Consider the following 25,452-nt stretch of genomic DNA (forward strand, 5'->3'; position numbering starts at 1 on the left):
CTACAAAGCTTGACTGGCAGGTGAAGATAACAGAATACTTGGAACTTGCAAAAATGACTGGGAGAATAAAAGGAAACTCAAACCAGAAAGTGTGTAAACAATGGATAACATTTAAAGAATATCTAAAACAATACAGTATTGTGAAAATGCAAATCTCCTGGCAGGTCTAGATTGAATTTTGAATGTTAAGGGAAAGGATAAATGTAGACAATTTTCTGGATATGTAAAAGATATAACAGGAAATGCATAAAGGTTAAGAATATGTAGAAAGCACAGTGATGTGAATTGGAAGTCAAAAGTGTGTGTGATGTTAGGCGATGTGTTGTTAGTTAATGTTTAGTTGTCATTGAGCATATTGTTTGTCTGTGTTGTTATATGTGAATTGTTTTGCAATAAAGTTAAACTACAGAGGATTTGGCTATGAAGCAATCTTAAAATGTAATTATTATGAAGACAAGGAAAATAAAACACAACCGAACCCCCACCCTTTCTTCTGGTTAACTCCAAACTCAGGGGTATTTGGGGGCTGAAGAAAGGCTGGATATAACCGAAAGCTTCTTTTTATAGCCTTAAAATGAGACATATTCGTTAAAGCAGCCCTTTCTGACGGGAGGGAGTTCGCGAAGACCCTGAAGCGAGGTCTTTTCCCACTCTGGGCTTTGCAACAGCTGGAGTTGCATGGAAAGGGGCGAGGCCGACCCGGGCTTTCCTGGCAAGGCAGGCCCGGGCGGAGCGTTGGGCCTGTGGTCGCCATGGCGACGGGAGCGCGTGGTGGAGGCCGCCGAGCAGCATGTACGACCGCGCTCCCCGCGTCTTGACCTTGACCGCCGGCGGCACCGCGTCCCACCTGGGGCCGGGCTGCTACGAGTTACCTCCCGACACCAAACGGCTCCAAGGTGAGGCGAGGCGAGCGGGGAGGGGAGAAGCGCGGGCGGGCAGAAGGCTTGTTTACCATTGGAGCTGGAGCGCGAAGCCTCTGCGGGGCGCCCGGACGACGGCGAAGGCTGCTGCTGCTCCCATTCATTCATTCTTATTTGTTCCTTGAGATTTATACGCCGCTTAGTTGCAACACAGCAGCAACCCACGTCAAAGTGGTTTACAAAAAGGATAAACTGGGGTGGAGGGGTGGGTTTATGTGTGGGGATGGGAGTTTGGGAGGGCAGAATTTTTCTACTTGGAAATAAATCTTGTTATTGAGCCCAGTGGGTCTCAGTAAAGCAGCACTCTGAATTGGGTGAAGCGTATTTCTCAAGAAGACTGCAACCTTTTCAGTTGTATTTCCCCCCCCCCAATCGCCACCTGTGTTTCATTAATTGCTCTGCTCTACTTAATTGGGCAATCGATGCACACGATCTTGTTGCTTTTCTAAAGCGAATATCCTGTTTTGCGTCCTGAAATCCCCCCAATAAACACGAAATTTAAATATTATTATATTATTATATTATTATTATTATTATTATTAATACAGGCGTTTCCCATGTTCTGTCTCATCGTTTATTTCCACTTAGGGGATTCCAGAATGTTTTAGACTTGTTTCAGAAGTGGCTTTTTAAACTTGAGTTAAATCAAAGGCTACATCCGCACCATACGTTTAAAGCAGATTTATATTGCTATAACAGTCATGACTTTTCAAAATCCTGGGAATTGTAGTTTTTTAAGGCTGCTGGGAGTTATAGCTCTGTTAGGGGTGAATAATGGCAATTCCCTGATTCTCTGGGGGAAGTCATGACAGCTAAGGTTGTAAAAATGAGCTTTAAATGTATAGCAGTGTGCATAGGACCAAAGTTATTCCCAGCTTTTTACAACGTGGCATTTGGCATTCTTTCCTAGTTTGAAAGGTATGACACTTGTACAGAAATTATTCTTGGCACACTGCTCTGGTGAACAAATGTAATAAAATGGGAAGTGGGGGATAAATCCCTACAACAGGGATCACTCAAGTTTTTAAGAGGAACTTAAAAGGCAGAAATGATGTCTGGGGGGAATTTCAGAAATGCAGCGCTTTGTCCTGGATTTTAGGCAAGTCAATTGAAAAAATGCACTTTTTTGGCATTTTTATTTTAAAAAAGCTCAACAATTTTGGGGTCTTCCTAAAAAAAAAGCAATATGGCAACCCTATTACATGCCTCAGGTTCAAAAGAGGTTTTGAGGAACAACTGCAAGACAAAACAATACATGCAGTAACAGGGACAAATACAGCAAAGCCTTAAATATTATTGAGCCACAGCTTCTCAGGTTTTCCTAATGCAATTTACTCAGCCTAGCAGCATGAGGATATGAAAGTTTTATCCACAAGAATTCTATTCAAACTGCTCAGATGTTGACGGCGTTTAAATAAGGTATATGAAAATCCAGTTTCTCTCCTGTTATTATTGGAATGTAAGAACTCTGCACTTGTAAAACTCCCAACTCTATAGAGGAAAGCAATGATATAGCCCATGCTAAGAAAAAAGAAAAGAAAGTCAACAGCTGTAGTTTATTACAGTACTGTTGGTTTGGTACATTATAAATAAAAGTGCTTCAGGCATTTTGTGCATGGTTACATGAGCAGAAAAGAAGCTCTCATTTGAAAGACAACTTGTGTGCTTGGCAGGCAACTGGGCATTGGATATCAGCAGTCCAATTTAAAAGCAGTGCCTTCTTAGCATTTATTTTTCCAACCCAGGTTTTCTGGCTTCATTATTTAGGATGAGAAAGATTTCTATACTTGATGCATTCTCAGTGTGAGATAATGGTTAAGGGCTTGATTCCTCAATGCTTGCCACAGTTACCATTTACCCATTTGCGGCATTTATATTTTCTTTGAACCAGAGCACAATGGCAGGCTTTTAAACACACTTTATCCCAGTGGCACACAAATGGAAGTATATCCACCTCCTCATATATTGTATCATATATTATTTATTTATTTTATTCTAACATGATTACATGAATTGGATATCAACCATGGCATTAATCAGAATAATACTGTTCCAACTCTTACCCATTATTTTAGCTATTAATTCAGAAAAATTGAGGGGAGTCATCAATAGTTTTTCATAATTGAAAGTGCAGGATAAAGGTCCTATCATGCAATGGACCACACTAGCTCTCATGTAGCCTAAGCCGAGTGCATTTTCTTTTTCATTGGTGTTGTCATATGCAGCAGAACATGCTAACCTTAGTGCAGAAGGACCCAACAAATCTAAATCTAGATTTAGCAAATAATCCTGATGTTTATCAATTGTTTATATTGCAAGTATACAGTTTAGAGAGCCTAATGGAAATGAAAGATTTTATTTCTGGTCAGCCTGTTGAAAGTCTAGGCAGATGCGGTATTTACTTGTGTTATTTTAAAACTCATTTGAACATACTTATTTAACCATTAAATTCTGCTATTAAAAATGACTCTCAGTTCAAATGTGGCATGCTGAGGAGGGAGGAGGGCTGGTGTTTGAGAACAAAGTCAAAACCCAATTGGTTGAGCAGGAGTTGTACACACATTACACAAGGACACACAGTGCCAGGGAGAATTCGGAGGAGCAAGTAGCAGAAGAGGTGGAGCAGGGGCTTGGGGATGCTGGAGACCCTTACACTGCCCAGGGACAGAGGAAGGTGGAGATTAGCCAAGAGGAGGAAGGGCTCAGAGATGTTGCAGAGCCCTTACACCGCCCAGAGGCCCAGGGAAGGGAGCTCAGACTCGGGAAGGGAGGGGGCTTTCAAATCAGAACAGACAAGGAGGGAAATTGACCCCTGGCGCGATTCCCCTGTTACTTTGTTGGCGGGGAAATCGAAGAGGCCACTCCCCGAATCTGACTCAACGGGTTTGGGCGCATAATCCTGAACTGTAGCTGTTTCTTGTACATATGTAATAAAGACTGTAAATATCAAGCGGGCTGTGCTGGAGTGTTAATGTGGAGAGGAGACACCACCTTTACACACAGTAAATAAAGGGAGTTGCATTGTCATATCTTTGATATTTTGAAAAACGAGATCTAACAACTTTTCATTGCTCAATGATGACCTGAAGCAAATTCTAACAAATTCAAATTACCTCCCCTGCCCCTTCCCTGCAGTTGGCTATGCTCCTTTTCTTTCTTTCGCAAGTCGTGGCCATGGAAGTATTTATCAGAATGCTGAGAGCGATGTTCCAGGACCGGGATCCTATGAGATCGAGAAAATGCAGGTAAAATTATACTGATTGAATAAATTGGTTATGAAAGGTGGAGTTTGCAGTTTAGAAGCAGTAATGGATCTCTCGTATAGTCAACAATTTAGTATGGAACACAATCCTAACCCACCTGCTGTTGCTGGTTGAGGGAGACTTAAGATGGTATGCAGGTGCCCTTTTGCTGGCGAAGGGGAGCTCCACTGGTGAGGCTGTGTTCTAGTGGGTGGAAAGCTACTACTATTCATAGAATCATAGAGTTGGAAGAGACCACAAGGGCCATCCAGTCCACCCTGCCAAGCATTGGTAGCAAGCAGAAAGCCTGAAATGTCGCATTTCAGAGGCAGGATGCTGGCAGCTTTGACTGATCTGGATCCTAAGCCCCATGGATCTACCAAAGGGCTCGTCCTCGGCCCCTCGGCTGTACCAGCATAGCAAAATGGTAGGGAGAGCCACCCTGTCTGGAGCGAGCCAGCAGGGCTTGGGGTGTAGCGGTGGATCTGCCACTCCATACTCCATGGTGTCAAGTGAGAATTGTATTCAGCCTATTTCTCTTCCAAATTAAAAATATGTACAAAGAATTATTGTATCCTAGAATGTGCTACTGCTGGGTAGTTAGTAGAGATTTTAAAATTCATTTATACTCTTTATTTTTTCTGCATGATATGAAATGCCTGTCAAATTATTCTACTTCCCCCCCTCCTGTGGCTCACTGCACGTGGTTCTTGCAGGTGTGGGAGCTAGACTGAGATTCTTGATATGCTCTGCTAGTACAGAGTGCAGCTTTAAAAGCAGAGTGCATGCACATTTGAACAAGTGATGGAATGCAGATTTTGGAATATGGGATATATTTTAGGGCAAACTAAATGAAGCCTTTTCAATTTGATGTCTTTATCTGCAAATATCAAAAGAGGATAAAAGAAGCTGATATGCAACTGAATGTAATAGAAATAGGTAATTAGGTTCTTCAAAATAATTTTTATTAGATATTTTTGTTGATGAATTTGAAATGTTCTGAGATGACTGGGGGATTGATAATGCTCAACTCAACAGATAGCCAATGTTGGGCACTCCTGAATCTCTCAGATCAGATTGAAATCCAGGCTAGAGAAGATTTCTAGGCTTTGAGCCATTTTGTTTCTTTGTTGGTTTGGTAGAGGGCTGCTTTGAAGATCTGCCCTCACTCTGCTAAACTTCACCTGGGGTGTAAAAGCATCAGAGGGCACCTTTGGTGTAAGACATTCCCCTGTGGGGGTGGTCCTTTGGCTCTCAGCCCTCAGTTTCCTTGGCAGCAGATCTTCAAAACAGCCCAGTAGCAAAGAAATGGCTAAACATCTGGGTGTGCATGCATGTGCTTTGGAGGACTGCTTTTGAAAAAAACAGGTGTGGGTGGGCATAAAACCCACCGTTACAGGAAGCATATATTGTAAGAGTGGGTGGCCTTTTCCATCTCCCATTTTCTTGGGCACAGATCTAAAGTAGCCCATTAGCAGACAGATGGGTTTCTTTTTAGAGCCTCAGATTGGATGACAAAAGAACTGAGTTATTTCCAATTACTTTGGAAAAAAGGAGTTCATTTCCAAGTCTATACGAGGGGAGCAGCGGTAAGTTCTCATCTAGGCATTATAAAAACTGCAGTGCAAAAGGTAAGGGATAGATATATTTCTTGCTAATATTCCACAGTCCCTTTCTGTCAACTTTTAGAATTGATACATATTATTTTTATAGGCAATAACCTATATATTACACTTAGGGCGGCAGAATTTGCTTTGGAAGCAAAGAAAAATATGAGCTCAGTATATTAAAGATCACAGTGTGATTTGTTAATCTTACTTGATATCCAGTATTTTTAATATAAGGAACATTTTGAGGTTTAATATAAAGTATGAGTGGTTTTATTTGTTTTTATTCTGTTTGGAGTATTGGAGTTATTGTTGTAATATTTGCTTTGTATATCCTAGATGTTTTACTGTCTGTATATTTTTTTAGATTGCCATGGCTATAAGCACCAAAGCTCATATTTATCAAATATAACAGTGTTTTCTAAGATGAAAGTCTTAAACATCCCAGTTAAATCAGCTCTGTGAGGTGGCTGTTCAAGTGGCAAAACTAGAATGTCTATAAATCACAGTAGTTGTGTCAAATGTCTCAGGATTAGCAATCCTTTTAATTCAACCAACATGTCACAATATTGTAGTCAAACTTAAATGCTACCAAGCTTTGCAGCATATGATTATTTTAATAAACAAGATAAAAAAGGGAGCAGGAAGGTGTTTTGTCTCCCAAAACAGATGGATGCCAACAAGGAAGGTGTTTGGTTTATTGTGTGCATTTTATTTAAAGTTTGAATGCCAAATGTTGGTTCAACATCTGTGAAATATGTGTGAGCAAAGCAGTTAGTGTAACCTGTAAACAAGGTTAAAGTTATCATAAGAAGCTTGGTTTTTATATGCTATAGGTATTTGTTGGTTCATTAGTTATATGCTAAGCTTGTTCTCTAAGGTGGAAAAAAGATAGCAACATAGTTACTATCAGTGTTATGCTTAGGTTTTGATTATTTAGGTTTTTTATTCTAAATGTGTTTTTGAATCTTGTTACCTTTTCAAAGCAAACATGTTCACTGCAACAGTTTTTATTCACTAACTTTTACTTATTTGCAAGCAAATGACTTTCAGCATTCTGTAGTGTGCCCACAAAGCAGATTTGAATTTGACTGCCCTTTCCACCTTTAAAGGATGAGATGTCTGCATGTTTATTTTTTGCAGGCTGGGAGAGGCAATCTAAAGGAAGTATAGAAAAGTGAGATGGAAATCCTGGTGCAAATATTAGTTTTTACTGGGCTGCTCAAAATCACTAGTAGGTTGCAAACTAGGATGACATTTACCCTGGGCTCTGAGTTACCTGAAAAGCAGAACAATTTTTAATTAAAAAAATATTTTTATCCTCTTTGAATTTCTCTAGAAAGAAAAGTTTCTAAGTAGCTAAGAAACACACAGTTGAAACCAGTATCAGTTCAAAGCAATATCAAAACATAGACAATCACAACAATAACCATCGTATCTGAAGAAGTGTGCATGCACACAAAGCTCATACCAAGAACAAACTTAGTTGGTCTCTAAGGTGCTACTGGAAGGAATTTTATTTTATTTTTATTTTTTATTTGTTTTGACTATGGCAGACCAACACGGCTACCTACCTGTAACAGCAGCATTAGTAAAACTCCCTACCCTGAGCACAGAATAATAAACCAAAATCACCAGCAAGTCACTTAACAGTAGAAGAAGCCAATATTCTGACACAAGTGAGGTATAAAACACCAGCTACCTACCACCGAAAGCCTCTCAGAATCACAAGGTCTCTACCCAGTGGAAAATGCCACTATTTACAGATGAGGCTAGGCTGGCTTACCTGGGGAGATCACTCCAAAGTGGGCATTGCCCATTGTAGCTACCCACCAAACATCAGCCAGCATCTAAACACAGATTAGGACTGTGTATGCGGGAGGCCACATTTGCATGAAGAAGGTCCTTAAGGTACCTAGGTCCCAGGCTGTAGGGCTTTGAAAGGTAAGAGCCAGCAATTTAAATTGGGCCTGAAGATGAACATAGTCAATATTCTCGTAGTCATTGCAAACCTGTTTGTCTGTGTTCTATTCCACCAGCTATGGCTGTGACACTTTGGAGAAGTGAATGTTTTGACTTTTTTTTGGTTTTTGGCAAGGTGGCCCCTTGTAGAGGACAGTATTGGGGACCTTCTGGCTGTGGGCCTGGTACCTCTGTAGCCTCTGTACCTGCTTCTTGGTAGCCCCAATGTCATTTACAGTATATGGTGCTGTATAGATAGTAGTGTTTGTCGCATTCATGGGCTATTTTGCTTAACCTCTAGAAAACCGTTAAAGGGGGCAAGAGTCCTCAGTATAAAGAGAAACGTTTCCGAGAGATCCGTGCCGATACTCCTGGTCCTGGAACATATTGCCAGCCTCCTTCAATGGGCGTAGACATCAGTAGGATAAAGAAACAATCAAAAATCTCTGCAGCACAGGTACATCAGCATAAAAGGATATACTATTGTAATTTTGTTGTTTATATGAACTGCCAGGAATGATTACTTTTTTCCAATGTGAGGAAGAAGAAATGCCCCTGTACACTGAGAAATTTACAGCGATGTCTCTTCTGCTGTAGTCGAAAGCCTGTGTAGTATCCTTCTATTGCCCTTGTATCTAGCTCTGCTACTTGCAGTGGGTTTTGGTGCTTCAGTGCCAGATATCAAATATCCACATGATGCTACTTTATTGATTAGGTAGAACAGCAGTATTCTTTCCTAGTGAGGCAGAGCAGAGCAGAAAGATTTTATTCTTTCTTGCCAAAACTAATGAGAATATTATGGAACCCAGAATGATTTCCATCATTTTCTTCTGATCCAGCAAGCAGAAGGTTATAAAAGCCTTCCCCTCCTTGGACCCAAGGTCTTTGGGTGGGTGTGCACCCAAAGGTTTCTGATTCAGTGAGATGTATGTGTGTGTTTATTACACTCACCTTCTTTAGAGGGCTCCTTTCATTCGTCAGAAAGAAGTTGGTCTTGGGTCTGCTTTTGAAATATTTCTATTTTTAGTGGAAGCTGTGATTTTTGAGTACATTTCAGGGTGTTGGTGAGTTTGGAACTCTGCCCCATTTCTGCTGAAAGATGAGTAACCTTCTATACCGCAACCTTGCCACAACAGCTGTATTGTATATGTCAAGGATTGCTATGATTGTTATTTCAATCGAATAGGAGGCTTTTTCAGAATATACATTCAGTGTTGCTTCACACAATGCAGCCAAACATAATTCAGATAGGCAGAAAATTTGCCATTGTGTTGTATATGTTTTCTTTTCTTGGGCTCGAGTCTCTTTATTCTTTACACAGCTGATGTCAAGATACAGGAGATGTCAGGCTGGATGACAACTCATTTAAATTAAAAGCATGTAAATCTTATACTGCACACAAGAAACATGTCATTTTGTAAAGAATTCCCTTTAGATTCATGTTCCATGCCAAATCTGTTAACTATGTATTTAGGTTTGGTGTCTGCATCATCAGTGGGTTAACTTCAGGACTCTCTCCGGTTTTCTCTTGGAAGTCAGCCCATGTAATAAAAATATAGCATTGCTCCCACTAGAAGCAAGTACAGGTAACTCATCTTATGCATATTATACTTGTGCAATTGCAGGTTTTCATGGGTGGGTGGGAAATAAATAATTGCAGAGTGGGAAAAAATCACTGTTCCCTGCTCTCCATTTGTTTATTCTCCCCCGCCTACCTGCGCACAGCTGCAATCACGGGCTTACTAGGCTTTGGGAAGGCGGTGCGAGGGTTCTGGCAGGGTACAAAAATAGTTAAGAAAGAAACCACGGAGCATCCCGCCCTCCAACCCCTAAAAAGCCCAAGTCCGGTGAAAATTGAGTAGCTTAATGGGTATTGAGTTCTGACTGCCTGGAGAAAAATGGAACACTGGGAGCAGTTTGTCTGGTATCCTGAACAGAAGCCCTCCCCATTATAACATTTTGTTGAGGTCCCTCTTCTTGCTTATTTGCAGTTCCTTAAATATGCTAGCCACGCCCCCTAGCCAGCTGGATTGGCTGGCCGGGGGGGGCGTGACACAGACGGGACTCCCTGATGATGCGGGGCCTTAGCTACGCCCCCGCCGTGCACAGGGAAGCCACATGGCCAGCCCGCAACACTGCCCCATGAGGAAGTGGAGCAGCCTTACTTTGGTCAAGTGTGCAGAGTCAATAGCTCATAGACTTTCTTAAGCATGTCTGTTGAGAAGCAGAAAGGATACTCCTTTTTAAGGTAAATTCCACTGGACCTGAATTGGTCAACTCTAATCGTGTTAATGTGTTAGAAAGATGTGCTATATCTGTAACAAGGTATATTGCATTTGTTTCTACAGAAACTTGCAGAATGCATCAAAGTCTTCCGAAAATCAGAGGCTCCCTCTATTCCTTCCCAAGGACAATCATTTGGTTATGAAGAGGCTGCTGATGGCACTCTTTTAAAGCATCATCCTCCTTCAAGAGACACTACTTTAGGTCCAGCATACTATCAGACAAAAGGTGTAAGTAGTTTACAATTTTTGCATTATGGGTGTCATGACTTGGACCTCAAGTAGCACTCCGGACCCAGAAAGGAACCAGCCAGCTGCTGTGAGTCAACATCAGCGTTGGAGGCAGTGAACTCAAAGGAACCTGAACCTGACAACTAGGACCCCCTGGAACTCAAGGCTTGTTAGGTGTGATTTGTAACGCCATAATTTCAGGTTCATTGACATCAGGTAAAGTTGAACTAAGGGACTTCTAGGTTTGGGATGAAACTGGCTCTGGCGCCTACTGTGTCTGCATCAGTATGACTGGTTTTAGATTTAGGGTTGTCCCTGTATAAATTTACTTTATCGCCTCTCATAGGCAGGTTGTAGAATTCATTTTTTTGTTCTGTCGCTACCTATTTTTGTTTCATTTCCTGACTCTCCCTACTTTATCTGATTCTTTGGCCTTCTTAGCCCTGCTTACTGTTTCTGTGGCTGTGGCACAGCAGTAAAACACATGCTTTGCATGCAGAATTTCTGTACAGTGGTGCCCCGCTAGACGAATGCCTCGCTAGACGAAAAACTCGCTAGACGAAGACATTTGTCTAGCGGGAGGCTGCCCCGCAAGACAAAAAAGTCTATGGGGCTGCCTCGCAAGACGAATTTTTTTGGGTTTTTTTTTTTGTCTAGCGAAAAACCGCGGTTTACATTGCCGCTTCGCTAGACGAAAAAACCGCTAGATGAAAATATTCGCAGAACGAATTATTTTCGTCTATCTCCAGCTGAAGAAGAATCAGGTAGCAGGATACCCAAAATGCTTGAGATCCTGGACACAAGGATGCTGGCCTGGGGGAGCGTAAAAATCATGCCTCTCCACTCTGGTTGGTGTGGTTACAAGCCTGTCTGCCTGTCCGCGTGCTCCCTTGTGCTCCCCTGGTGGCCAGGTGAGGCATGCAGGCTGCTCTGGGTGCCTTGGCAGAGGAATCTGGTTACTGGTGTGGGCTGTCATAGCAGGGCCCCTCCCCAGTTGTCATCATTGGCAAAGGAGAGAGCGGAGCAAGAGTTGAAGGAGGAAAAAGGAGGGAAGGAAGGAGGCAAAAGGCAAAAGGAGTGAGGGAGGAGGAAGGCAGATAGGACTGATGGAGAGAAGGAGCAGAGCAGACTTGACCCTGATGGCCATGGAGGAAGTCATTGGCATAGCATTAAAAGTGACAAAAGGCAATTTTTGACCATGGTCTCTTCTGGTTTCAGAGAAGACTGATACATATCCTTACCTAGGGTACAAGGGAGCATAGGTACACATCTGCCCGGAGAATCTCTTCCAGTCAAAATATATTGGGCTGGATAGATAAAATACAGCCCCTTCTTCTTCTTCTTTCTTCTTCTTCTTCTTCTTCTTCTTCTTCTTCGCTTTCATGGCATTCATGCTTGGATTTAACCAAAATTTCTAAAACCATAATAAGCAACCATTGTCTTCTTCAAGTTTAGTTGTATATTAGTTATTTTCAGCTAAAAAGCAACATGCTATGTGGAAAACCATAATGTTGCAGTTGCTAATTATAGCTATTCTACAAAATGCTTGCAGATACTTCACTGTATTATAAAGCAGCAATTTCTTCTTTCAATAAGATTGAATAGAATAACATTTCTAGAATAGTGTTTTGTTCTGATATGTTCCCAGGGTGTATTTTCTAAACCGACAATTGATGTTAGTTGAAAGCACACATGTTGCTTGTTAGGAGCTGTATGGAAGTTCTGAGGTATGCAAGCAATCCTTGTAATTTTAAGCACACCTCATCTTTAGTGACAGAACAATGATTTAGAGATTGCAATTGACTAAAATATGGAATCACTACAAGAATGCTTGGAATTCTCCATTTGTTCCTTACAATATGCTTTTTCAGTCAGTGCATTAGGTGGCAGCAGAGTCATTAAAATGAACTACTTGCCTTTGGCATCATAAAACATGGAGTGCATTTTACTTAAGTTGAGTTACTGTGTTAGATGAAGAGAATGAAAAATCAAATCTTTAACCTTTTTGAAAGATTAAGAATTCTGTATTGGAAAAGTCATACATGATCCAGTAGATGCACCCATGATTTCTTTTTGTTTATGAATTATGTACAATAATTTGGCTCCAATATTATATTTATTTAGCTAAATAGTTGAAATCTTGATATCCAGTCAAAAATGATCTACTATTTGGTTAACAATGATCTATTTCCAGATGCATACTTAAACAACAAAACACAATATACAAAACAATAAGCCAGTTATTTAACTACTTAAACAGCATGACCCAAAACAAAATCAGCTGCAGAAACTCAAAAGACTAGCCAGAAAGGACAACCTCTCAAAATCATAAAACAATGAAACTTTTATATTTTCAAGGAGGGGGATGGGCAATCTTTGTTATCTTGTGCTAACAAAGTAACACTGTGACTGAAGTACACTGTAACAATAAAACAATGCTGAAAACAATATTCTAATAGTACTCCCATACTCAGATGTAAGTGCCATTGTTTTCATTGAGTCTTACTCCCAGATAAATGTGTGATTACAGACTAAGACGTGTGTCACAGAGAACAAGGGTAGGCAATTTACACAATTTATTGGAGTTAGTGGTATCAGTTACAAAGACATGGATAATTGTAACGTTTGTAATCATGAGTAAGAGATTGGGAGCCAGTGTGAATTTATATATTCTTTCCACCAGCTCTTCATTAAAGGTAAAGGTAAAGGGGCCCCTGACCATCAGGTCCAGTCGTGTCTGACTCTGGGGTTGCGGCGCTCATCTCGCTCTATAGGCCGAGGGAGCCAGTGTTTGTCCGCAGACAGCTTCCGGGTCATGTGGCAATCATGACAAAGCCGCTTCTGGCGAACCAGAGCAGCGCACGGAAACACTGTTTACCTTCCCGCTGGAGCAGTCCCTATTATCTACTTGTACTTTGACGTGCTTTCAAACTGCTAGGTGGGCAGGAGCTGGGACTGAGCAAAGGGAGCTCACACCGTGGCAGGGATTCGAACCGCCGACCTTCTGATCAGCAAGCCCTAGACTCTGTGGTTTAACCCACAGCGCCAACTGGGTCCCAGCTCTTCATTACTCAGGACAAATTTTATCCAGCTTTGATGATGGCAAACATTGCATCATCACTGATATTAAATAGGTTCTTAACCTGATTTCAAATCCTAGTTAATTAGGGAGCCTGGATAGAAAACGTACAGATGTTAATGCTAGACTGCTTAGGAGACGGGGGAGAATTTTCATTGGAGGACTGGTGGGAGGAATGTGTCATTTCCTTTACCGCTTCCATTCCCCATAAGGACATAAGGAAGGCCTGCTGGATGAGGCTCATGACCCATCTATTCCAGCATCGTGTTCTTACAGTGGCCAACCAGCTTCCTGTGAGAAACCCACAAACAGCATCCGATCTCAGGAGGACTCTCTACTGCAGTTTCCAGCAAGTGATATTCAGAAGCTCACTGCCTCTGACCACGGAGAGCAGAACTATTGCTAGTAGCTATTGATAGCCTTTATGTCCATGAATTTGCCTAATCTCTTCTAAAGCCACTCAACTTGTGTCCAACTTGATCATTTTGGTTGCCCTTTTCTGAGAATTGCTTGCTGTTGGTCTTTGTGTTTTTAGCAACGTGCTGCTTAAATTCTTCACTCAAGTTCTTCAGGGCTTTATATGCTAATAGCAAGGAACGGAAGACCTTTAGAAGCCCTCTGGCAAGAGCAAACGTTAACTTTCTCTTTCGTGGCAGCTCTCTGGGTGGGAAAGGGGGGGTTGAGATGGGGATGGCAAGCAAAAAGGGAGAAAAAAGTTGGCAGAGAAAAGGTCTGCACTACCAACTTTTGGCTCCAGTCCCACACACTGCCAGCTTTCGGCCCCTGGCAATTACCTCTGAGGGGATTGCAGCCCTCAACAGAAAGTCTAGAACCCGTAAGTGTAATCTCATATAGAGCACAGAATTTATTTCAGAGGGTGGACAGTTGTTTCAAGAGGGAATAAAAGATGGGGATAAACAAGACACCGAAATAGTGAGGTTTACATTAAAGCTACCAGCGTATACTTATAGAAAGATCATTGGGAACCTGCAGCTGTTATAAATAGTGGCAAATGTTGATTAAAACAGAAATGTGCAATGTCTGTTTCTGTTTTGGGAAAGCATATTTCTTTCAGGCACAATGTCTGCGTGCGGAGATTTGATGATGATTACACAAAGTGTCTGGCGGCTGTTTTGCAAAATGCAAAACATTTAATAACTAAGCAAGGTTCCTACACGAGCATTCTGAGATGTGACAAATAGTTGTTTCCACTTGAGGCAGCGTGGGATGTAATCCCAAATCTGTGTTTCCACGTTACTCTTTCTGGCTAAGAGCACTGACACTGATGGATTAGGTAGTGGCGAGGACATGCTGGGAACTACCTGTGTGCTGCAGCACTGAAAGACAGTCCATTAGTGCCAGAATTAATGCACTCTGGGACTTTTAATTCTTCATGGAATCTATTTCCATATTTAATTACGGGAAAGTCATAGAAAAAAAGTTTCAAAGCACCTCCATCCATTTTTATTGTCAACAGGAGTGGCGATTAGTAATTCTTCAAGTTATATTGCAATGTTCACTTAAAATAATGCACCTCCTTGCTGAGTTTGCTTCAATTAAACCATATTTTATTTGCTAATGACATAGCAAGTTGACAGCGACCTTGAAGTTGGTATTGCCAACACTTCCTGGCAAAAAAGAGCGTGGTGATTTAGAGTTTTAAGAGTGCATCAAATTATTCTTCAGTCTGCCTGTGTTCTTAAAAGGTTTTTTAATTCCATTATGCATGGGGTATTTTACCTGAGTAATGTACAGGTTAGTGTGTTAAGTAGCAGTCAATTTATATTATTTTTAATGCAGAGCTTAAGCTGTATACGGAGAAGGAAATAATGTTATTCATGCTTACTGAGTTTGAAAAAGAATAGGCTGTAGTTGTTAAAATTGCCTTTGGAGCTGACACACTAAAGTGTTCTTTGTAAATGTCAATATATATTGACCTAAAGATTCTTCATGGACACTTACAAACATTTAGCTATTGAATTAGAGTTCTGTATTGAAACAATTATTCTCCTGCTATTATGTGAAACTCTTAACAAGAAAAGTAAAATATTTTTAAAGGCTATCCTTAGTTTGCAGATATCCAGCTGTTGTGGTTAATTATTAGTTTTTGTGAAGCTAGAAAAGTATTATTCACCAACAAAAATTATTTATGGACTTTTAAATCCTTGATACTATGTGGTTTAATGTACACTCATGGAACAGGGCATGTGTTAAGAAGTTTAATATTCCAATAAAACTAGTGCATAATAAAACACTCTTCCCATAATTAGGGCTTCAGAGGATCTTAGGAGAAAAGGTGGCAGAAGTATGCATATGGGAATGAAAATGGCAGGAGCTAAATAGAACTAATGTCTGCATTTCAGTCTGCATTTCAGTGTGTCAGTTTGTGGGCTTATCAGAGAAGTCATTTCTGTTTCTTCATTTCATTGAAAAACATTAAGTGCAATATGTGATATAGAGACCTACTACTCCATTAGTAGTAGTAGTAGTTGTACTCTACCTAGCAGTTCGAAAGCATGTCACAGTGCAAGTAGATAAATAGGTACCGCTCCGGCGGGAAGGTAAATGGCATTTCCATGCACTGCTCTGGTTTCGCCAGAAGTGGCTTAGTCATGCTGGCCACATGACCCGGACAGACACCGGCTCCCTCGGCCTATAGATCGAGATGAGCACGCAACCCCAGAGTTGTCTGCAACTGGACCTAATGGTCAGGGGTACCTTTACTTTTACCTTTACCTTTACTCTATTATGAAGCAAACAGTACTGGACAGTGTTAGCCAGTATAAACACTCTGGATACCAATATTATACACTCTAATGAATGTAGTATGTGTTACATCTAGGCAGATCTGTTTTGTGACATTTGAAGATAATATTGTAGAGAGATGGGTGAGGTAGAGTTATACCGGTTATATATATATATATATATATATATATATAGAGAGAGAGAGAGAGAGAACCGTCAGGTTCCAGAGCAGGTGAATATACTTTTAAAATTCAATACTAAAAACAGTTAAAATAAGTTACAGTCACAAGAATAAGGTGGGCCCTGAAAACACGTATCTTGGGTGTCAAGGACCAGAGTAAAGAGGTAAATCTTCATACAGTAGAAACTGTATAATGGGTGCCTGGCCAAATGGAAACCAAAAATGGCTGCTTAGAACAGAGCTCCCATTCCTGGGTGCCACATTTTGCTACAATCTGCCTGATAAGTGCAGCATTTATTAAAACATCTTACACTTTCTGCCCAAGGAGATGTCTGCAGCAGAATTTTGCTCCAAACAGGGAAGCTTAGCTCAGTTCTTTGTGCCAAAGGAGAAACAAGTGGAGAAGGAGACAAAATGGCCTCCATCCCTTCTAAAACAGCAGAAAATGCAACCGAAAAAGACAAAAACCTGGATGCCAAGGAGTTTGAAGCAAAAACCATGATTGTGGAAACCTGGGAGGAATTAATGGCTCCTCTGGAAGCCATTATTGAAGGCATTATTGGAATGCAAACTATCACACTGACATCTGTTTATGCACCAAATAGTGACCTGTTCACTTTTTTTTGGCAAAAAAACTTTGGCCAAACTGGCAAAACAAACAAACAAACACCTCCTTAAATGATTTACTAATTGATGGTGATTTTAATAGGAACATAAAAGGATTAATATGTGATTCCATGTGGGGGGATGTAGGAGTGCAACAGAACATAAGAAAGGCAGAGATAACTGAAACTGGTGAGGTTGCTATGAGAGTGGGGGCTGAGGTGGGAGATGAATCCAGGAGGCACGACTCATAGTATGTGTCCCTAGTGTTCAGCTTGCGATCCAGAATAGACTTGCTATTGAACTTCCCCCTCCCCACTCTAAAATGCAGTGAAAAGACGCAAATAGGAGAGATAAAAATAACAGAACATGCCCCAATCTCTTCAACATTTGAATTCACTTCAGTTGAGCACACTACTCAAGTATGGTATTTCAGCTGCTTTAGGAAACCTCCAAAATATTACAAATCCCAATAGCTAGAAAAGGGTTCAGGTACTTATGCATTCACCTTACCCACAATTTAAACAAATTTTATCAGGCAAATTGGTATGGAAACACTAAATATGGACACAGGACACTGGAACAAAATTAAACCCTTCAATATTATTTCATTACACAAAGAAGTATTTAAAAGCAATCTTGATTGCTAACTGGCAAGTTCTTCATGGTTGTGATTATCCTTTATACTATGAGAGAGAAAAATTCTGTCCAGAAACCACTGGATGGTGCCTAATCCCATTACTGTGAAGTACTAGATTCAGTTGTGGTCCTTATAGTCCTGTTCATAATGATATTATAAGATGCTCCGAAAAACCCTCCCTTCTGTTCATAGAGATAAACTGTTACCCTTGTGTTTTTCATTCAGTCAAGTCACATTAGCAAGGGACCTGTGGCCCTCATAGATGTTGTACTCCAGCTTATATCACCCAGCCAATATGACCAGTAAATGGTCAGGAATGATGGGAGTTGTTGTCTAGTCACATCTAGAGGGCCAAAGTTGAATGAAGAATTCGTAAGCAAAATTCAGGCTTTTGGCCATGTGCCTTAGCAATGTCTGCACCGAGAAGTGGCTCTTCAGGGTTTCAGACAGGATGCATTTCCAGATCTGTCTGGAGATGCCAGGGATGGAACCTGTCACCTTCTACAGTGGTACCTTGGTTCTCAAACTTAATCCATTCCGGAAGTCGGTTCCAAAACCAAGGTGCGCTTTCCCATAGAAAGTAATGCAAAATGTATCAATCCGTTCCAGACTTTTAAAAACAACCCCTAAAACAGCAATTTAACATGAATTTTACTACCTAACAAGACCATTGATCCATAAACTGAAAGTAAAATGAAAGGAATAAACAACGTACTGCAGTCACACAATCAATAAATCAGTAGCTGAACTGGGTTCCACACAGTCACAAAAACAAAAAAGCCGCAAAAACGCAAAAGAAATAGCAAAAACAGACAGACCTCAGCGTAACACTCAAAATGGAAGTGTGGCACTCAAAACGGAAGCATGGCACTCAAATTGTCAGCATAACACTCAAAACGGAAGCAACACTCAAAATGGAGTATTTGGCTTCCGAAAAAAGTTCGCAAACTGGAACATTTACTTCCGGGTTTGCAGTGTTTGGGTTCCAAGTTGTTTGAGTACCAAGGCATTTGAGAACCAAGGTACCACTGTACAGATAAGCATGTCACTGATCAATATGAATACGGCTCTGTAAGGTGGGAGGGGGGGATGTGCTATTTATTTTTATCAGTCCCAATTTATATTTCAGTTAGGGCATATCAATCTCATGAAGTGTTTATTGACATACAGATCAAGCATCCTGAAGAAGAAGGATGACAAAGTAGTTTAATTACAGAGATCTGAAATTCAATGGAATAGTCACAGTTGTGGATAAGAATTAATGTTACACGGAGGTGCAAATGTACCTAGATAATAAGCATCAACGATGAATCTATTCTGTAGGCCTGAAATTATGCAATACTTGATTTGATCAAAGCCCAACGTACGGATCAGTAGTGTTGAAACTATGGACATTGGGAAGGCCTGTGTTTCAAAATACTGCATTCAGGCCTAAGTATAATATATTGATCACAAGCTAAATGCATGATTAATCTTTTATTTCAGGATTGTATTTACCCTACCATGAAACATAAGGAGTGCATTGGCAATTTGACAGAAAAAGCGACATGCATTTAAGCCACGTGAGGGCCCCGGACCTGCAGATTATGACGTGATTCCGTATGTACATCTTAAGACAATTTAGAATCTGGGTCTGTTTGGAAGCCATGCTAAGTGGATGCCCTGATGGGAAAGAACCAGAATAAACCTTGGGCTCATGCTGTCCCCCTTCTCCCTCTAGTGTGCGCATGAGAAGGACACTGAAAACATCTGCTTGCATTTTTCAACTGCAGCTTTTCATTGTGTCTGAACCCTAACTGTTGTGAATCCTAACTATGGTTTCTTTTGCAATGAGCTTGATTCATCTCCCACGGTTGAAGTTGATGTGAACAAACCATAGCTAATATTGATCACAGTCTTTTGGGTTAGGATGAAATGACAAGTTCACCTGATGTTAAAAATGGAAAGCATGTGAGGGTGAGGCATGTGATGCTAAGGCTGAAATGCTACAATGTATGTTTTGTATTCTAATAATAAAGGGTGTATATTTTCAATAGTAAATGCAAGAAATTAAGAATTAGTTGTTTTCTCATATCTGCCCCATACATAGAACGTGGAAGCATGGGAGGCAAATCTCTTGAAATAATACCCTGAATTTCCCTGTTCCACAGTTTGTAGCCTGCAAGCTACCTGAATGTCTTTGCTTTCCTCCCTTTCAGAATTTCATCTGCAACCATTTTATTTATGTGAGGTTTTTTGTAGGCCACCCTTTAGGACATAGTTGTGACAAGGCAGCTTATATGACAAAAAAACCTCTCATTCACATAAATGAATTCCTTCCCCCCTCAATTGGATTGCTGCTCAGGTAGGGGCAGTTTTCAGGAGGTAGATGCTGAAGGAATTGTCTACCACATAGCAGTTAGGATTAGGCAAAGTCCCACTTACATCATGGAATTTCTTTAATTAGCTTAATTGCTGTGGGGGTGTGGGGTTTTGGGTGTGTGTGTGTGTGTCCTATTGTGCAGGGAAGAAAAGAGCCAAGAGAGGGAGGCAGTTAGAAAGAGAAGGGGAGGAACGAGAGATAAAAGCGAAAGAGATGAATGTATACATGTGTGACAGATAGAGAGGAAGAGAGGGCGTGATGTGACTCTTGCTCCTCCACCACTGGCATGGGACCTGTGACAAGTTTATTTGCAAGGCCATGTGTCTCTTTGGGATGTGGGTGGTTCCTCGTTTAAAGGGATACGGAAGTGGAGGGTACTGAGCTGCCCTAGACTACTGATTTTCCCCTTGAAGGCACCTCCCTGAGTTTTTTTTTCCTGTCACCTCGGCTAATTGCCAACCGGTGAGAAAATGCCTAGGAGATGGACAGTAGGAGGAAAATGGTGAGTGGGTTGGGTTCAACACCACTTTTCTGAGTGTCCCCCTTTTGTGCTTAAATGATTCCACCTTGCTGGCACCAGTTTACGATCAGGGGGGCTTAAAGTTGTTGAATTGGGGATGTAGCTGAATTTTGTGTTGTTCAGTCGTTCAGTCGTGTCCGACTCTTCGTGACCCCATGGACCAGAGCACGCCAGGCACGCTATCCTTCACTGCCTCTCGCAGTTTGGCCAAACTCATGTTGAGTCGCTTCGAGAACACTGTCCAACCATCTCATCCTCTGTTGTCCCCTTCTCCTTGTGCCCTCCATCTTGCCCAACATCAGGTCTTTTCTAGGGAGTCTTCTCTTCTCATGAGGTGGCCAAAGTACTGGAGCCTCAACTTCAGGATCTGTCCTTCTAGTGAGCACTCAGGGCTGATTTCTTTGAGAATGGATAGGTTTGATCTTCTTGCAGTCCATGGGACTCTCAAGAGTCTCCATCCAGCACCATAGCTGAATACATTAATGTTAGTGCTAGAGGGTTTCTTGCACTAATCCTAGAAAGAATCATGAGCAGCTTAAAACTACTCTGCTTACTGTTGCTAATTAAATTAATTTCTTAGTTGTATATGGATTTACAATATTCCACTATCTGAACATCTGTTCCAATTTAATCCTTTTCTACCATGCTCTATTAAGAAAAATGGGATTGGAATCCTGCATTGCACAATTAGATACTATACACTAAAAAAAAAAAAAGTTTTCCTGCCCAAATTCTGTGGTTATGTAAAGTAACAAGACCTTTGGGCATGCTAGCTGAAAATACTAAGAAGCTTTTGAATGTTGAGAAACAAACGTTTCTCACAAAGTTGTAATAGTCAAGCAAGGTTGCGGTTCTAGGTTCACTTGGGGCATAATTTTCCATGTTTAATGGTTATTCAGCTTCCTGGCTGCTTCTGCCTCCACCGTGGTTTTTTATTGTAGTTCACCTATGGCAAGGAAACTTGAATATGAAAACAGAAATTCATTGGATACGTAGAATAGCACTACAATAAACTTTGGCTGTCCTATTAGTGAGCAAACTAGCCTCTCATCTGTTATTGCAAAGAGCAGCTGTTTCTAATATACTCTTGTGGGGAGAGGGTGAAAGCTTTCACTATGCATATTTAGGTGCCCAGGCACATTTAAGAGACGACTCATAAATCTCTTCAAACTTTCTAAAGGGAAAACGCAGTGCATTATGAAAATGTCAACATCAGAAAGGAAGACCAGAGAAAATATGACCTCTATGTTCCACGGTATCATGAAGTAATAGTATTACAGGAAGAAAAGAAGGTAATGCCAATTCAACACTGCTTTTGTAGTACTTTAAATGTTATTTATAGTGGGACAGAAATTCTAGGATTTGAAGAACTCCATAAATAGAAAACATACTTCAGTTCAGGCATGAAAGAAGATTTATCCAAATTGGTGGAGGAAATCAGTTGTTAGAGCACTGCTGTATATAATTTTGCTGAGAACAAATATGCGATGTTTTAAAGAACTGTTTGCAAATTAACGACTGCTGAGTGATTGTTACTGGGGACAAAATATTGTGTTGGTGCAAGGGATTTTAGAAGTGATCCCATTCTTCCCAGTGGGCTTCACTGAATCATAGAATTGTAGAGTCGGAAGGTACCCCAAGGGTAATCCAACCCCCCAGTCCAACGGCCATTTTAGGATTGAACTGTAAGATAATTCTTTTAAAAAGGAAAGTATCTTGATAAGGGGAACTTTTTGGTCTGTAGGTGATTGCGTGCTTCAAAGCTCTGTTCAGGGCTTGCAAAGAGTCTTGTGTGCTTCTCTAAAGCAGCTGTAGCTTTTGCAACAGTCCTGCTTTCTGCAGGCACCAGCTGTGTGAGCACAGCCAATTAAACAGACTTCAGTTCTACCGCCCATCATCTGATGGGTATTATAACCAGACTCTGCTTTCTGCAGACAACCGGCTGTGCAAACAAGTTCCTTTTGGGGGATTTGGTAGTGGAGCCAATCCTGCAGGATCTCTGCCCCACCTTCAGTAGATGTTTGTAGAGCCTAAGCCTGCTGTCTGGATAGGCGTGATGTTTTAAGTATAGAAAATAGTGCCAAATTTATCGGAGAGCATGAAAAATTCAAACCATGGGCAACTGGAGTATGGTATGAGAAATAATTTGAGACTGAGAGGAGTTCCTGAGGAGATGTTATATGCTCTGATTGTCTTGCACCGGTTGAGCAACCTGGCCGCTGAATTCTGCACCAGCTCAAGTTCTGAACTGCCTTCAGAGGCTGCCCCACGTATAATGTGTTGCTGTAATCAAACCTAGAGCTTACCAGGGCATAGACAACAGAAGTTAGGCTATCCTTGTCCAGATGGGGCACATCTGGGCCACCAGCCAAAGCTGATCTGATCTGATCTCTTATTTGAGTAGACACAGTCTGCTGGGGATACTATTTAGAAATGTTTGTCATATATAGTAGAGTCAGCATTGCATCAACGATGTTGAGGCATGGTGATTGGTACTCTACATGCAAATTTTCTAGAGGAAATAGATTGGGAATGATGTCATGGTTGGCAAGGGAATGGAACTCTCTATAAAGCCTGAACATACTTTTTGATGAAATATTTTACTTTTTGTTGCTATGCTGTGTTGAGCTGCTGGTGACTGGGTGCAGGATACGATTCGCGTACAGCTGAGCCGCAGATTGGTATTGAATATTTCAGAAAGACTTATGTTTTATCAATACTTTTGTAAGTTGTATGCTGCATTTAAAAATGATGCATTCCATTCAGGAGAGGGTTTCTTGCAATATTTGGTGGGTTTATTTGTCAGAATCAGTAATAGGAATATATTTTTTCTAAATTCAGAAAGATGACAGGAAAGAGCAAGGGTGTCAGAGTGAAAGAGACATTGTAATAAGACTGATGATTGTCTGTAGTACTCATCTTAGCTTTTCAAGCTTAACCCTTTTGTTCATCAATCAGTCAAAACTGGCAGGTAGTGACCATTAGGAGGATTCATTAGCACCCTGCAGCATGTTTGTACAGGGTGACCCACATCTGTCTTCATTAGAAGTTTTCTAGTTGCCAGTAGTGAACAGATGGGTCATTATTGCCTATGCTGCCCTTTGGGTGTACCTGGGAGACAGGCAAAGTCGTCCTAAGCAGGACACACAGTGTTACCTCACAGAGAGCAATCAGCTAATTTGAATAATATTATTCTAGAAACTGACTTTTGTTGCTCTTTACCTGCTTGTCCTTGGAGCAGGTGAAAAAAAGTGCAATAAATGTCTTAACATTTTGTTTTTACAGATTTAATTAACCTCTGGACAACAAATAATCCAGAAATCAGAGGATATGTTTATTTATTTTGCATGTAATAATAATTATTTTTGGTCCATCAGTTGCATTTTACTCAACTGATTTAAATGTCCTTGCTTTTTTTTTTTTTAAAAAAAGAAATCTCCATTTTTCCAAACTTCAGGAGATGCATGTTATGCGCCTTACATAAATATGAGAACTTACAATTAATAATAAAAATATCTATTCTTTGAAGGAAATTCCATCTTCACTGTGCAGTCCTATACAGTGGTACCTCGGGTTACAGATGCTTCAGGTTACAGACACCTCAGGTTACAGACTCCGCTAACCCAGAAATAGTACCTTGGGTTAAGAACTTTGCTTCAGGATGAGAACACAAATTGTGTGGCGGCGGCGAGGCAGCAGCAGCAGGAGGCCCCATTAGCTAAAGTGGTACCTCAGGTTAAGAACAGTTTCAGGTTAAGAACAGACCTCCAGAACAGTTCTTAATCCGAGGTATCACTGTATAGGCCTGGTAAGAAGTAAGTGTCAGTGTTAACTGGGCTTACTCCCAGATTTGTGCAGGATTGCAACCGTAATGTTTTGTTTTTCATTGAAGTTTGGAATGTGGAATATTCCCTATTACTCCTGGTCTGGTATAAAAATGTCTTAAAAATGTATTCAAAGCTTGTCAGAATTTTTGAATATTGTTTTGAATATTTATTTTAGCTGTGGATGTTCTGCTTCTTTTGCTCTGGTTCTTGCTGTTTGAAAGGAAGAGGTGTGATTGTATCACCCTGAAAGCAGATTATCTGCTTTGAGAGTTTGCTATCTCTACTTATTTTTGGACATCCCCCAAAATCAGAAAGTCGTATTTTAGGCTGTAATTTAAAAACTTTATTCTGATCAACCGTAACAAATTAAGGCAGTTCAGTATAGAAGTTTAGAGTGTTAGACTAAAACCTGGGAGACCGGGGTTCAAATCCCCACTCAAGCCATGAAGTTCACTGATCCTGGACCACCTTGCCAGACCACCTTCAGCTTATAAGAAGAAAGATGGGATATAAATATAACATAATTTTAAAAAATAATAAATCTCCCCACATGCTCCATAAAGGCACTTTCACTTACCTAGTGGCTACATGGTGCTAGTTATCACTGCTGCTTTTGAAATTTGCAAATGAGAAAAATACAGCTTTAAAAAAAGCTTGTTTTACCATCTAGTGTAGCTGTACAGCTGTTTGAAGGAATTGGTTTTTCTAAATGTACCTGTTGAAGTTACGGCTGACATTTAGAGCTACTGCTGGCATTTGCAACTTTTATACCTAATGCCATCTTGTGTTATATTGTCAGCCAGGAACATGAGGATTGAGTAGTTTGAAATGGCAATATAAGAGAAAACATATAAGCTCTGAATACCCGTAACTGGTTATAATGTCAAAATCACCCATGACTAGGCTGCATTTATCTCCACCGTTACTCTTCTGTCTTTCTTTGGAATTTGGCTTTTTAAAAACAAACAAATATATCTTAATATTTTATACTTCTATGAGCATTATTATGACTAACAGAAAATTATGTTACCAAGTCTGTAATTAAAAATAGCTTTGAAGAAAGTATATACCCTTTTTGGGAGGAGAATGTCTACCTTCTGCAGAAACAAAACAGATACTGTACACGCCAACAGAATAATTGGTCCTTTAAATGCAAGTGCGGGTGGCGCTGTGGGTTAAACCACAGAGCCTAGGGTTTGCCGATTAGAAGGTTGGCGGTTCGAATCCCTGAGATGGGGTGAGCTCCCTGCT

At 40.7% G+C, this 25,452-nt stretch overlaps 1 protein-coding gene across 1 annotated transcript in view; it reads left to right on the plus strand.

Annotated features, from left to right (window-relative positions):
* Positions 1 to 699: 699 nt before the first annotated feature.
* Positions 700 to 25,452, plus strand: part of STPG2 (sperm tail PG-rich repeat containing 2) — a 197,339-nt gene continuing 172,586 nt past the window's right edge. Inside the window, 7 exon segments of the mRNA XM_033160622.1 lie at positions 700 to 896; positions 4,056 to 4,165; positions 8,033 to 8,188; positions 10,080 to 10,244; positions 18,978 to 19,031; positions 19,033 to 19,091; positions 21,555 to 21,666. Coding sequence (XP_033016513.1) covers positions 791 to 896; positions 4,056 to 4,165; positions 8,033 to 8,188; positions 10,080 to 10,244; positions 18,978 to 19,031; positions 19,033 to 19,091; positions 21,555 to 21,666 — 762 coding nt within the window. The 5' untranslated portion in view covers positions 700 to 790.

The sequence above is a fragment of the Lacerta agilis genome, chromosome 9, assembly GCF_009819535.1.
Source record: "Lacerta agilis isolate rLacAgi1 chromosome 9, rLacAgi1.pri, whole genome shotgun sequence".
In the NCBI taxonomy this organism is placed as follows: Eukaryota; Metazoa; Chordata; class Lepidosauria; order Squamata; family Lacertidae; genus Lacerta; species Lacerta agilis.